This window comes from Epinephelus fuscoguttatus, linkage group LG19 (genome assembly GCF_011397635.1).
Source record: "Epinephelus fuscoguttatus linkage group LG19, E.fuscoguttatus.final_Chr_v1".
Taxonomy (NCBI): domain Eukaryota; kingdom Metazoa; phylum Chordata; class Actinopteri; order Perciformes; family Serranidae; genus Epinephelus; species Epinephelus fuscoguttatus.
In genome coordinates, this window is record NC_064770.1 from 33,144,347 (window position 1) to 33,158,279 (window position 13,933).

General features: G+C 42.7%; 2 protein-coding genes across 4 annotated transcripts in view; one reads left to right on the plus strand and one right to left on the minus strand.

Moving 5' to 3' along the window:
• Positions 1-13,933, minus strand: part of srebf2 (sterol regulatory element binding transcription factor 2) — a 597,702-nt gene that overhangs the window by 575,288 nt on the left and 8,481 nt on the right. For all 3 annotated transcript variants that reach the window (XM_049562044.1, XM_049562045.1, XM_049562043.1), the window contains exons 2-16: positions 12,450-12,832; positions 11,684-11,873; positions 10,152-10,309; positions 9,802-9,954; positions 9,411-9,692; positions 9,188-9,302; positions 8,947-9,098; positions 7,220-7,424; positions 6,938-7,113; positions 6,293-6,542; positions 4,554-4,723; positions 4,244-4,415; positions 2,718-2,835; positions 2,525-2,634; positions 1,791-1,923 (exon numbers count right to left, since the gene is read on the minus strand). In XM_049562044.1, coding sequence (XP_049418001.1) covers positions 1,791-1,923; positions 2,525-2,634; positions 2,718-2,835; positions 4,244-4,415; positions 4,554-4,723; positions 6,293-6,542; positions 6,938-7,113; positions 7,220-7,424; positions 8,947-9,098; positions 9,188-9,302; positions 9,411-9,692; positions 9,802-9,954; positions 10,152-10,309; positions 11,684-11,873; positions 12,450-12,832 — 2,767 coding nt within the window. The remainder of the gene's footprint in view (positions 1-1,790; positions 1,924-2,524; positions 2,635-2,717; positions 2,836-4,243; positions 4,416-4,553; positions 4,724-6,292; positions 6,543-6,937; positions 7,114-7,219; positions 7,425-8,946; positions 9,099-9,187; positions 9,303-9,410; positions 9,693-9,801; positions 9,955-10,151; positions 10,310-11,683; positions 11,874-12,449; positions 12,833-13,933) is intronic.
• Positions 1-13,933, plus strand: part of zgc:65811 (uncharacterized protein LOC393524 homolog) — a 635,041-nt gene that overhangs the window by 473,610 nt on the left and 147,498 nt on the right. The gene's annotated exons all lie outside the window — the stretch shown is intronic.

Here is a 13,933-nt window from a genome sequence, read left to right on the forward strand (position 1 = left end):
CATCTGCCGTGGCTCTCTCAGCCCTTAAAACTACATATCAATGTGAGTACATAAAAGACAACAATAATAAGAAATCCTACAACATTTTAAAACATTAAAAGTGCTTTCTGTGTGTCACATTTTGCAGACAAAACTCCTGCACACTGTCTAACTTGCAGAAAAGACTGCAGCGCTTCAGTGACTAGACCTTCATTAGGTATCAGGTTTGCCTAATGAAGGTCTAGTCACCCAAACGTTGCAGTTTTTTTTGCAAGCTAGACAGTGTGCTGGAGTTTTTTCTACAAGTGGTGTTCTGCTCGTCCCTCTCCTACACACCTGTTTGGAAATGGATGTGCGAAGTATTCCTTTGTTCTGTGTGTCACATTTTAAATATTTCAAAATATAATGTGTAAATTTTCTGCATTAAAATGCTAAAAATTCCAAAATTCTAAACATTTCTAACAATCTTCAATCACAGAGAAAACCGCAATTTTAATCAAAGACACAGTCGCCATCCCCTGTCAGTGGCGTCATATCCCCTTCAAACAAATAACTTTTATCTGGTTTTAAGCCACATTTTTACAAAACACCTTTTAGATCTTGGTCATCTTAAATGATATGCTTTAACTGGATGAAGGATTTTTGTCATCAGACGTCTGGATCTCAAGTTATCAGAGAAACAAGCGGAGCAAATGAACAAACTGTGCAGCTCCAGCCCCTGCTATGCCACACTGTGTCAGAGAAACACTGATTTTTAACTTCAAACTGCTTTATTCTGTGTTTTTATTGGTTTAAATTACCAGAACCATTTGTTTTGGAGAAGAGACCTCTGCATATAATTCTGACGATAAAAACCTCCTGAACATCTGAGTCTTAAGTTATCAGAGAAAAAAGGTGAGCACACATTAGCAGGAGCTGGGGTAGCAGCCGCTCTGCAATGAGCTTAACAGCGTCAAAACAACACTAATTTACAACATGAAAGTGTGTTGCTTGGTGTTTTCACTGGTTTTAATCACCTGGTCTGTTTGTTTTGGAGAGGAAGAGACCTTTGTGGCTCCTGGTAAAAAACTTCTTGAACACAGAACACTGGGAGAAACTGACTGCAATGATGGCGTCACCTTGTCTTTTGATATTTTTTTGCTTGAGCTCTCGTGACAAAAGTTTACATATTGCACGTCTGAAGTGCTTGCTGTTCCACAACATGCTAAACATTTTAAGTGCTTGTTGTGTGTCCCATGTGTCCAACAACACAGTGAGTTATTTAAAGTGCCTGCTGTTCAGTAATTTAACCACCTGGGAATAAGGCCGCTACTCCGAGCTCTGATGCTCTGCAGGTGTTTACATGACGGAAGGAATAAGAACAGACCAAATGCTGGGTGGTGTCCTCCATTACACTTAGGACTTCGCTCTGCTGCGGGAAGTGTAGATGTCCTGAATCTGTGGCAGTGATGTTCCTATGATTTATGAAGCTGTTTTTACTGTCTTTCTCAGTTGTTAAAGTTCAGTCAGGCTGCCAAACAGCACCAGTGAGCTACCAGTAAGGCTGCACTCCATGGTGTGTGGACATTCCATATTTCTAAAGGCACTGCAGAGAGTATAGTCTCCTTCATGACACAGCTGGTGTTTAGAGATGGATAATGTGCGATCGTCTTTTCTGCTATTCACAGCTCAAAAGCTTCCTGCAGTGTTTGACTATTTAAATGTAAATGGAGAATGAATGCTTCACCTTCACCACATTTATTCTAGTTTTGGTTCTGTCGTAGGGAGCTTGTGTTTTGTCATATTTACACCTAACGTTTTACTCCACTTACTCAAGAGTGTGCAGAGCCCTCGGCATCCGCTCGGCTTCTGCCAACAGTGACCTCACTGCGACATCATCGCCCTGCAGCCAATGCACAGCGGCCTTCAGGACCAAAGCCCACCAACGACTCACTGGGTCTCCCACTAGCAGGAAGAAGAGAGGGAAATTATGTTGAAATAAATTTTAAAAACAAGACAATTGGCTCCAGTCGAAGAGCCTGAATGGACTTTTTTTGGCCCTGAAAACATTTTTCTTGCCAAGCTTCAATTGTCAAATGAGACATGATTTGACAGTTAAGACCTTGACTTTTTTGTCTCTGCTCTGTGTCTCCTGCAGTAACAAACGCTGTATGAGTGCGAGGATACAGAGCGCTTTGTGTGCTGAATGTCTCAGAGTGAAAACAAGAATTGATTAAGGCCGTAGCTAATTAACATCCTCTGAACAGATTGTCAATGTGTTCATATCCATTGCAAGTCATTTATTACCACAAATCAATGACTGCAAGTGTTATCTGTGCTAATCCAATAAAAAGTTAATCCCAAAAGCTAAATTGTCTGTCAGTGTACGGCAAATGGAGCAAAGAAAATCTATTCATGTTGACAGTAATAACTGTGATGGCTATCTGGTTAATCTTAAATGAAGAGGAAAAAAAAAATATTGAAATCTCTTCTCCCACGCCAACATCCGATGTGATTCATGCTTGATTGTCATTGGGCAGGGTTGTTCTCATCACACTATTCATACCTGGCGTGGTGGTGTGATTGGGTGGAGTCGAGAAGAGAGGAGGAGGGGAAGGAGAGTCCTCTGTGCAGCTGTTTAGCAACTTGAGGAACTCCAGGGCACTGTAGAACTCCCTGAAATAGAGACAGACATCCAGGGTCAAGTCATTTACTCACATCAAACTGTCAAAAGCATTGCTGGTGCCTTTCTGCCTCACCCAGATTCGTTCTTGTGTTTGCCCACTTCAGAGTCGCTCTGCGGCTGGATGAGGGTGTGGACGGCTCTCTCCAAAAGCTTCCTGCAGAAACAGCGGTGCAGCTGGGCGATGGGGTCAGCTGGAGGAAGATCAGAAGGGGAAGCACAGTCACATTATAGTGCACAGCATTTCAAATTTACATATTCGTCCTTCAATACTTAAAAAAAAAAAGAACATGTTTGCATTTATAGATAAGAGAAAGCCAAATAATATCTAAAATAATCAATACAAACCTTTGTTCTATTGACTATACTTTCCTCTTTTCAGCTTTTACTTATCATGTTGCTTGCTTTTCTAATGATGCTTCTATCTTATCTTATCTTATCTTATCTTATCTTATCGCTATTAAACATTTACAAGTTAATCAGTTTTTAAGCAACCTTGGAACCCACTGGCGATCGTTTCATGACAATAAGCCCCTAAAGCCAATGACCAATATTTCAGGAGATTCGGTTAAGCAAGAGGATATTTGGGCAAACACTTCCTCTTCCACGTGCCGGTCATTTCAGCTAACCTTTAATAACAGATATCCTTATATGAATGCAGATAAATTTACAAAATGGGACATAAAATGGGACAAAAAGGGAAACGGATGGGTTCCAGCCGATGCGCTCCATCTCTCCACATGGACTGTTGATCTGCCGCTCAAATGTGAATGGTCAAAACTACTCGGACAACAAAAGGAAACCAGCACCAAAATCATGTCCTGTTGCCTCCAGATTCTTCTACATGTGGAGAAATGTTTGTAAAGATCACTTTTTTAAGCATCTGCATTGCCCAGCACAAAAAAGAACTCTGAAGCTCAACACAATGCAACAAAGACCTTGACCCAACAAGCCAATTTAGCCAACATAATTCAGTGTTATATCCATCCATCCATTTTCCGATGCTGACCCAGGGCCAGCTCTGATTTTGGTATTATTAATAGAAATAAATAGCTAGAGTGAAAGCAGCGAAACTTGGTGCTCCTCTGGCTACCTTGTGTAGTCTGCTCAAACAACGAGGAGTAGCCATGGCTGCTATTGATGGAGACAGAAAACGAGAATGGGGAAAGCACCTGTGGTTGAAGGCCTCTTGAAGTGAACTAATAATGTCCACATAATGAAACAGCTGTGTGTCAAAATAGTCAATAAAATTTAGTAAATAATGGTGAAGCTGTCCATTCCATTAGGCCTGCTTTATATTTGTGTAATAAATATACAAAAGTCAAATATTGGTTATGATCGTCTTGTTTAAACTGTATTTCCTTTAATAGAAATTTCATCTAGCAATGATTACAACTTCTTTAAAGGGAGCTAAAAGTACCCTTAAAAAGCATAATGTCTATTATAGTTTATCTTCTGTTATGAGAAAATATCTAATGAGGAAACACCTTAAACTATTTGGACTGTTTGTTTCGGAGTTAAAATGGAAAGAGAAAATGAAACAGAGAAAGACTATAAAGAGTACAACAGATTATGAGCCAACTCTTGTTTTTAATGTCATACCTGGGTCTCGCTGAGAAGTGTACAACCCATCGCTGCTCTCTGACTTCACCGACCAGTCACAACTCAGGAAGAACTGCCGACCCAATGGGGTGAAGAGCCAGCGCAGGCAGTCAGGGATCGTCTTGGTCTCTGATTGGTTGGCCACGCTCTCTGCACAGCTCAACAGATAACCCTGGGAGATTCACACAGAAGTAAGGATGCGGATTATGGAAAGAAACCTCATCCAAAGTAAATATCATTAAGATAAAGTGGATAAGTATTCAAACACAATGTAACCACAGACAGGAGACAGAACATGTAAGAGACTTACAGGCAGACAAGAAAGGTGGTGGCCCAGCACTGTGCGCAGGGCTGTTGCTGCAGTAACATAGATCTGGGTAAGCTGCGCAGGAGCCATCTTGCCTTGGGCGCTCTCGCTGAGGTTGACAGCACTCAGAGACACAGACAAAGCCCACAGACTGCTACGCTGAGGCAGCTTTCCTACAGAGAGCCAGAGAAGAAACTGTATGACTGCATGTCAAAGTGAAAGTAAGGTGCAATATTGATTTGTTGTAATTAAAATATAACTATTCCCATGTTTTTGTGTCTAAGAGACTTATGGGAGCAACAGTTTTTGAAACGTGTCCGGTGTTGATTGAGAGTGCTGCAGCCATCAGTTGAGAAACAGGCTACCATGCAAACACTCTGGCATGTTTTTGCTGTCAATATACGCCCACTAAAAGCGCTTGTTTTTGCCACTGACAGGCTCAGATTGTGAAAGGTGTCTGACAAGATTATGGAAAGGACCCCTACAGATATAAACCTTTTTGTTAAAGAGTAAGATCCTTTTTGTTTGCGACAAACAGCCCCCCAGTCACCATCGCCAAACCTAAACCACTCTGTTTTAATAACCAGTAATTTTATCTTTGTAAAACGGTTGACAGGAACAAAAGCTCACAAAAGGGCGCTTTCTTTCATCTCTCCACTGCTCCAAAAATTCTTATATCTCTCATCTTAAATTTGATGCTTTGGTGTGTCCTGGCGTTCATGATAAAATAGATTTTAAACCTTTTTTGTAAACCAGCTTGGTCCTTTCATTGCTTTGATATTTTCTTTGCAGACAAATAAATATTCAAATAATCTAAAAAACTTTTTATTGTTGTTGGTACATTTTGTTGAGTCCAATGTTGTCTGTACATGGTCCCTGATAAAAAAAAATAAAAGAAAAAGTAAGTAAGTATTTGAGGTCATTTACTTGAATACTAAGAGTATTTTTTTTCCACATAGCATACTTGTGGTATATTTACTGTATGATTTGCTGTTGTAAATTAGCCTCCTGGCCACTAGTTGTCTATATAAGGAATCACGATTTCCTCTCACACACTTGTCTCCCTTTTCCTTGTCCCACTCTGTGTCTATCCCAGTCGGTGTCATCCTTTTATAACTTTTAACTCTGATATGCCCCAAACAAATGAAGGCATCTTAACTATACATCCTTGGCTAGATGCTAGTGTGCTTAACGTAATCCCAGTGGCTTCCCATTTTTCCTATAGTTGACCAGTTATAGTTGACCTCGCATTCGCCTGAAGTTCACCACTTCACAACCACGAGCAGCCGGTATTTTCTCTTCTTGCTTTTGTGAAACTCTGGATTGGTTAAAATAAACCGTTCCCATTTAGATGTGAAAATATGCTGGATCTGTATACACTAAGTTCATTGTTTATTTAAAATGGAATCTGGCAAAGGATGTTACTCTTTAATAAAAAGGTCTATCTCTGTAGGAATCCTTTCCATATGTTGTCAGACGCTTGTAACCACAATCTGAGCCTGTCAGTGACAAAAACTAGCACTTTTATTGGACATACACTGATGGATCGCACGTTGCAGCCTGTTTCACTGCAGCCAGTTGGAGATGTTTTGCTCAATACTGGACCACTTTCAAAAAATCTTGTTCCCATTAGTCACTTGGACAAAAAAATACAAAAACAAGGGTTGTGGCATAACTTGTTCAACCTGTGTGTATCTGTCCTGCCTGTGTACACATCAGCCCACTTTGGTGCCAACACTCACCTGTGAGCTGCAGCTGGCTCAGCCGGTGGTAAACCAGCGCCGCGTCCTTCGCACTCGTCCTAGCCTCCTCCCCCTCATGCTTTCCCCCGACTTGATGAACCAGCCAACCCAAAGGAGTTGGACGATGCAAGCAGTAGCGAATTAGATTCCAGGACAGCGAGCAGACCAGGTCCAGATTGGTTGATGGAAGAGCTCTCGTCAAGACGGACAGGCATGTCTCTAAGCTGGCCATTGCTGCTGTGTAATCTCCCTGCAGGAGAGAAAGAGACAGGAGAAATAGTAAGCTAATCAGTATTCAGTGGAGACTGACTGGAGAGAGGGGGCGATGAAGGTCATTAGATCTGAGCACGATTTGAACGAACGCTAAAAATAAATGCATGCAGGGAAAAGGCAGGCTAAACTGACACATCAAAACAGTGTAAATCAAAGCAGATCTCTGAGCACATCCAAACACTGGAGGAAAGAATAACGGGATCAAATATTCACACAGTCACATGAAATGGAAGTAGTGTGATCATTTCTTTCCTATTTTTGGAAACGCTACCTCACTCCTTCTTGAGAAGTTTCCTGTTCACACACACACACACACACACACACACACACACACTTCTTATGTAAGGGAAAACAATATAAATAGCATCTCACCCTGTTGAGATGCAGGTCGGCTTGTTTGCGATGCCTCCAGAACGACACAGACTTTGGCGAGTGAAGGGGTGTGATAGGTTCCCACAGGTAGAGCACCCTGACACAGCCCCACACCGCACCCACTCCGCTCAGCACCCACACCATCACCCACGGCAACAGGCACCGCAGCCAGGACGCTGGAGGATGAGGAGAGATGAAACATAAGATAACGTCATTACTCATGGCTACTCTTGACTCGTGATGTGAACCCTGATAAACAGAGGACTCAGCCCCGCTCCTCACCAAAGTCCTGAGTGTGAGTTGGGAACCAGACAAGCGTTCTAGATGGCCCGTGGCCTGTGGACAGGCTGGCGCTCCCTGAGGCCTCAGAGCCCAACAGAGATGGCAGCGGGTTCAGTGACAGGCAGAAGAAGGTCAGGACGCAGAGAAGCAGTCGAGAACCATCCATCACGCCGACGGAGGAGGGAGAATCTGGCTCACTCTTCATCTGTGAGAAAGAGAGGTAGAGAACAGGCTCACAATAACTGTCTGTTGAATTATTCGCAATCATGTCCGTTATTAAACTTAAATCATAAACCTTGTACAGCATGCTTTGGCAACACTGTATTTAAGGAGAGTCACATAATTATGATTATGCTATATGAGTCCAGTTAAATTTTAATCTTAATTTGAGCGTAGAGAGCCATAGACAAACATTTATTATTTACAAACAAGAACATCTGCATTTTTAAATACTTCCTCCCTGGAATAATTCCAAATAAACAAGATCAGATTATTTTTAAATTTAGGTGTCGATGAACTTGTATCTAACAAGAATTTCTCTACCCCAAAGCCTGATTCACAGTAGGGTGCTCAAAACGTTTGATGAGTGTCACTCAGGCTCCCAGGAATGCCACTAAGCCTTGCCCCCAATTTTTCCCAGCAGCCACTTGCAGTAATGCAGTGAAAAAATCCACTGCAGCCCAAAAAGCATGTTCTCAATAGAGCCTCAAACTGCAAACAAGTTCAATTATGACTCCTTCTATTATGAATTTTTGATGCACAGAGGTTTTATATTTATAAAACTTTCCTCAAGCCGAGAAAAGCGATGTATAAGCGATGTGACATCATCACAATGTTAAGTCTACGAGCCGAGCGGGAACTCACAAGCAGGGCCAGTGGGAGAAACACTGCTGCCCATATTCAGTGGGTTGCATACAACAGAAGAAAACCCAGAAGCTAGAAACTTTTCTGGCTTATGTACCAGGCAAGCAATTAAAGTGGACTGAATAGGTCCCATCTTGGGGTCTGGTATCTAGTTTTTATTATACATCAATGGTGTCGCTTGACAGAAATCACATACTTTCAACAGAAAAAAAATGTAAATCAAAACTTTCCTCTCCTTTTCGTATCGTTGCACCTGGAAAATTTTGCTCATATTTTGTCATGCAATGTGACTGGGTAGTGACATGGAGACATTTCACCACAGTTTGGTCTGTAACCGTAACTTTAGATAACTTACAGCCATTTTTATTTAACTTGCAGCAACTCTCTCATCCTCTAATCCTCAGCATCACAGTGAGCCTCTGTAACCACCTGCTGGGGTTTAGTGTGTCCCGGAGCAAGCAATCAATTAAAACAATTTGATTGAGGACTATCAAAACTGTTGGCAAAATACTGAAAGTGCATGTCTACGTCCATGTCCTGCATTTGTTGGACCAAAACATATTCACCCTGTAGGCCCCGTGTTTGATTCAAGGGATGCACTGACCACCTCCTTTTCTCGAGATCAGGATGATAAGAGGGATGGTGTCGAGTTAACATGGAGACGACTCAAACCTTTCACTGAAGCATGAATCAAAAATTCTGCGTGGCGCTTCAGTGTGTCGAGTGTCCTACTATAAGTCAAGCTTTAGTGATAAAACAAATGTCAGCACCTCCTGAGCAATCTTCATAATATATAATAATAAGTAAGGAGCAGTAGGGCTCCTATCAGTGAACTAGTAACTCTAAAGATGAAGGTGTGTTACCTGATCGTGTTCCAGCAGGGGGCTGCCAGGCTCAGAGTCCACGCAGTAAGGAGAGAACTGGTGAGGGGAACCTGATCCAGAGTCCGAGGCTGGAGGTGACATCATCACTATTTCCTCTTTGAGCTCCACATCTTCAGACAGGACCACTTGCTCTGAGATGAACAGAGAGAAACTCAATGAAATCTGAAGCTGCAACAGATCCTGCTCTGCTTATAGCATTCAATAATGTAAAAAGACTTACTGTTCTTCTGGTTGCCCATCTTCAGGGCCAAGTTCTCTTGTCGTAGTTTGTGGTTGACCTGTTGCAGGTACTTGATGTAGTCAATGGCTTTCCTCAGCACGCCTGACTTGTGCATCTGGGAAGACAGACATTAAGGAGGATGTGATCAAGCTCATGAGTGAAATCAGTGGATTTCTTTACAAATTAAACACTGAAACATTTTCCCAGCATTAAAATCACTAACCTTCGCGTCATTGCCCATGACCAGGTCTCTGAGCTCCACGATCTTGTCGTTGATAGAGGACCGATACCTCTTCTCAATGATGTTGTGGGTCGTTCTCCTCTCGCCCTCCTTCACAACTCCCCCCGGGCCTACCACTCCTCCCATCACCTGGCCCTGGTCCATGCTTGTTCTAGCTCCGTTTGTGCATTGGGAGGTGCCTGGCTGGAGCTGCTTGATTGGAAGCTTGTCTCCTCCTCCCATCATAACAGGGACGGTGGTCAGGATATTGCTGCTCATCAGCGTCTGGGAAGGAAATCAGTAGCAGTAAGTTAATTTTCACTGTGGGACCGAAATTGTGATAAACATTAACAACCACATAATAAAATAAAAATCTTTTATGCTAGCCGTTTACCGGGACTTGCAGAGCTGTGTTCTGGATGGGCGTAGTCAAGGTGGTGATCCCTGTGGGGCTCTGCATGGTAGACAGCACCTGTGTGCCGTCTGGTTTGAGTGTTGTCAGAACAAGTGAATCTGTCTTCAGAATCTGAGGCTGCTGGACCAGAACCTGATGAAGACACGTTCAAAGGTCAGTGGAGGATTTTATATTTGCTTACAAGCAGTTTATGTTTTGCAGTAATTACGGTACTATTGTTAAGTCAGGTTTGTTGAAATATTGACCTATCACCTAATCGTCATGTCCACTGCCATTTTAACTCTTTTTCTGACAGTAAAGACTGCAATTACAACAGTGAGGTTACTTACAGGGACTTGCTGCATCGGCTGTTGCATAGTGTGAACTGTGGGTGCTGGAGAAAGAGTTTGGATGGTCTGACAGGTCGGGGTCAGAACCCGCTGGTGCTGAATGGTCATTGGTTGGAGCTGTGGTGACGTCATAATGCTCTGCATCTGTGGTTGGAGGACTGGGAATGGGAGACAAAATAATGGATCATCAGATCGTCCGCTTTATGACACACTAACTCATACGTTAATAGTGGTACAATGATCAATTAAGCTGGATCAATGTATCAATTTAATAATCAACAATTCAAATTTATCAATGCAACTAAAAGATATGCCTTTATTCTTAAAATTCACATGGCACATCCGTGTCATTGTCAAACAGTGGCTGTCAGATATTGGCAAGCAGGCAAGAAAAAGATGATAATCATTTAAACTCTCCTCTCAGAAAATAAATCTGCAGTGCGGAAATATTTTGGATTTCAGAGAAAAGACAGTTCAACAGACAAAGCACATACGAGATAAAATACTCTGGAAACATGATGAACCTTGCCTGGCATCTCACTCTGTAACTTCTTGCTCCCACTGTGGTAACAGTGCTGCTCTGTTTCAACAATGTGAGGCTGTAAAAGTCTTTTGTTTTGTTTTTGTCAGTGTGCAGTGTACTTTTGGGGATGTTTAAGTCCTTAGATTTAGCTGCAGAGTGAGTGCTCCTTGTTTTCATGCTGCTCTGAGGTACAGGCAGCTGCAGACCCAGGGTGAGATGGAGGCAGTTGCCCAGTCAGGCTCCGAAATAATGTCATCTTCTGCCTTCTGCTTCGAAGTGGTGAATTTACAGCTCATAGAAACTTAATACGATATAGTCCCTGACTTTTGTTTGATCTAGTGTCGGCTAAAAATGATGCACATTTCCAATCTGTCGTTAGCTTAATTAGCACGCACTAGCTTGGAGGGCTAATTTGGTTTGTTTACTATATTACATGAATGCTGGCATCACCCTGAATGTCCTGCTGAGCCCAGTTCAAACTCTCAAACTTCATATGAAACAAAAAGAATTAAAGAGTTGAATATTCGTGTTAAAAAGCCAAATCTGATCCGATTGACATAATTTTAAGGCGGGTTCAGCCCTCGTAAAAGTTCTAAGGCTACTAATGGTGACAAAAACAAAAAGCAATTGTTTTGTCTATACAACTTGACAGTGATTACTAAGCTAAATTCTATACCTCTGTTATACATTCTTGTTGTCAAGCCATGTTTTGTGTGTTAGTAGAGGAAACTTTACTGCACTAAACCAGTCACAATATTTACAATTATGTGTTTGTGCACCAAGGAAAGGGGAGGCAGCTTCTTCTGTGAGCCATTATGTTAAATGGGCACACGATGTCATCTCATATGTCGATAGCAGGCCCCTGAATTGCATCAAATCGAAATGGTATCATGGCAGACTTTCTGATATCAGTAAATATCACACTACTGTCCGAGGAGTTGATATAATATCTAGAGATTTACACCCCTAACCCTGAGCAAAACACCCTCCTATGCCTCTCTCTGCTCACCTTGGAAACTCGGAGCAGGGCTCTGGTGACAGATGACAGGGCTCTGAATAAAACGTGACTGCCCGCCATTGGAGGCAATCATCACAGTTTGAGCCTGGGTCTGGATGGGCAGGGGCGTCTGGCTGTGGGTCTGAACCAGGGTGTGGACTGGGAAGCTCTGTGTCTGCATCGTGATCCCCTGGGTGTGCATCTGTATTGAAATAAAAAAAAAATGAATTCAGTTTCATCTCATTTTTGCCCTCAGAGATACTAAAGTTTGATGCAACATGAGACACTTCATCTGTCTTTACTGATGTACTATTTTAGGAAGAAGGTATTACACTCAGGACAATAAACTATATCTGGCAGGCTGACTGGTTTTGCTGAGATGTGCACTGCCGTTTGTGGGGATGCTGAGCTCTGGATATTATATTTTACAGTCTGTCAGTACCGTGAAATTTTTTCTCCTGTCAGCAGATGCTTTTTTAGTATGGATGGCACAATAACAGAAAATGGATCTGCACCATCTCCACAACAGACAATGAAATCACAGCTGGAGAAGCAGGCAGCATGAAAACAGCCTGACTCAAAACAGCGCTAGTCCATCACTGCAGCACATTCAGAGCGATGCGGAGAGCTGAACCCAAACAATGTTACCTTGGATATAGCTTTCAATACGCTAAAAAACAGTGCACAAAAACCCTCATAGAATTAGTAGTATTAATTTACTAGTCGTAGTAATGAGTAAAATGTGACAGGATTGGAGTGTGAAGGTGATGTTGGATACCTGGATGGTAGGCTGGGCCGTCTGCTGGGGCTGAGGCTGGATGGGCTGGACCACCTGAGGCCGTGGCTGGAGAAGCGGAGGGCTGCGGGTCACCTGCTGCTGCACCGAGGGGACGGTGATAGGGGAGGGGGTCTGTGCAGGAGTGAGGGGAGGGGTGAGGGGTACAGACTGGGGAGACAGTGTCTGGGAGGGGGCGAGGCTAGCGGTGGTGCTCTGGTAGACAGCGGGGGCTGGTGCTTGGGGAGTTTGGGGAGCTTGAGGGGTTTGAATGGCAGGTCGTGGAGTGGTGCTGACGGCACTCTGCGCAGAGCCTGCTGAGGCCATCTGATCCTCGAACAGGTCTGGAAAGTCCCCCACCTGGTTGCTGACAAACTGGAGCATCTCTGAGGAGGTGGAGAGACAGAATGGACATTACAACAAGCCTGGATTTGATTAAGAAATCAAAGTAAGGTTTTGGGACAGCTCTGCAACTCATTCAGTGACATACTGTAACACACGAAAATAGAAAATAGTAATAAAGCAAAATGTAAAAAAAGCAAAAATATATTAACACTAGGGGTGGGCCATATATTGATGACACTCAATGTATCTCAGCTTGTTCCATGTGGGATGTACAAAATGACTATATCATGAACATCGAGTTTGAATTGTCATGTAATTTTCTGAAGTCATCAGCATGAGACTTCTTTTAGCATTCAGCTCTCTCCCTCTCACAGACATGCACACATAAGGGAAGTCTCACAACCTCACACACATTCCTTCACCCATCTAGAACATTTTCTCCTGAGCGATAATGTATGAGCAGATGAGGCATGTGTTTTGTATCTGCAGGGCTCCAGACTGTGACTGTTCAGTCAGATTTTGCGACCATGGAGCACCTGTGCAACTTGCAAATACTATTAATATAAACTAGGGAGCTGTTAGTGTGTTTCCAGCTCACAGTGAATAAATCCTCACGTTTTAAGGAGCTGTGGTAGCTTCTTGCTAACAGCTGACATCTAACTGTTGATTGGAAGCTTCAAGTTCACAGCAAAAAGATCAACACTTCCAGCCTGAGCCAAGCAAGGTGCTTAAAAATAAAAGCACAAGTGGTTCTGCTTTGATTTATTTAAATACACATTATTTAACTTTATTATATGACATAAGGCACTTTATGTAACCTTACTGTAACTGCAGTTCATTATATAATCTTGTATTTTAGTAGTTCACAGTAGTTTAAAGGAGATTTCAAAATCATTATCATTATCCGTGATGGCTTATCCTGGTACAGGGTTGCAGGTGGCTGGAGCCTATCCCAGCGGACACTGGGCGAGAGGTGTGGTACACTCTAGACATCTCGCCAGACTATCACAGAGACAGACAACTATTTAGCTCAGATTCATGGGCAATTTAGAGTCACCAATTAACCTGCATGTCTTTGGACTGTGGGAGGATACCAGAGTATGTGGAGAAAACCCAGGCTGACACGTGGAGAACATGCAAAC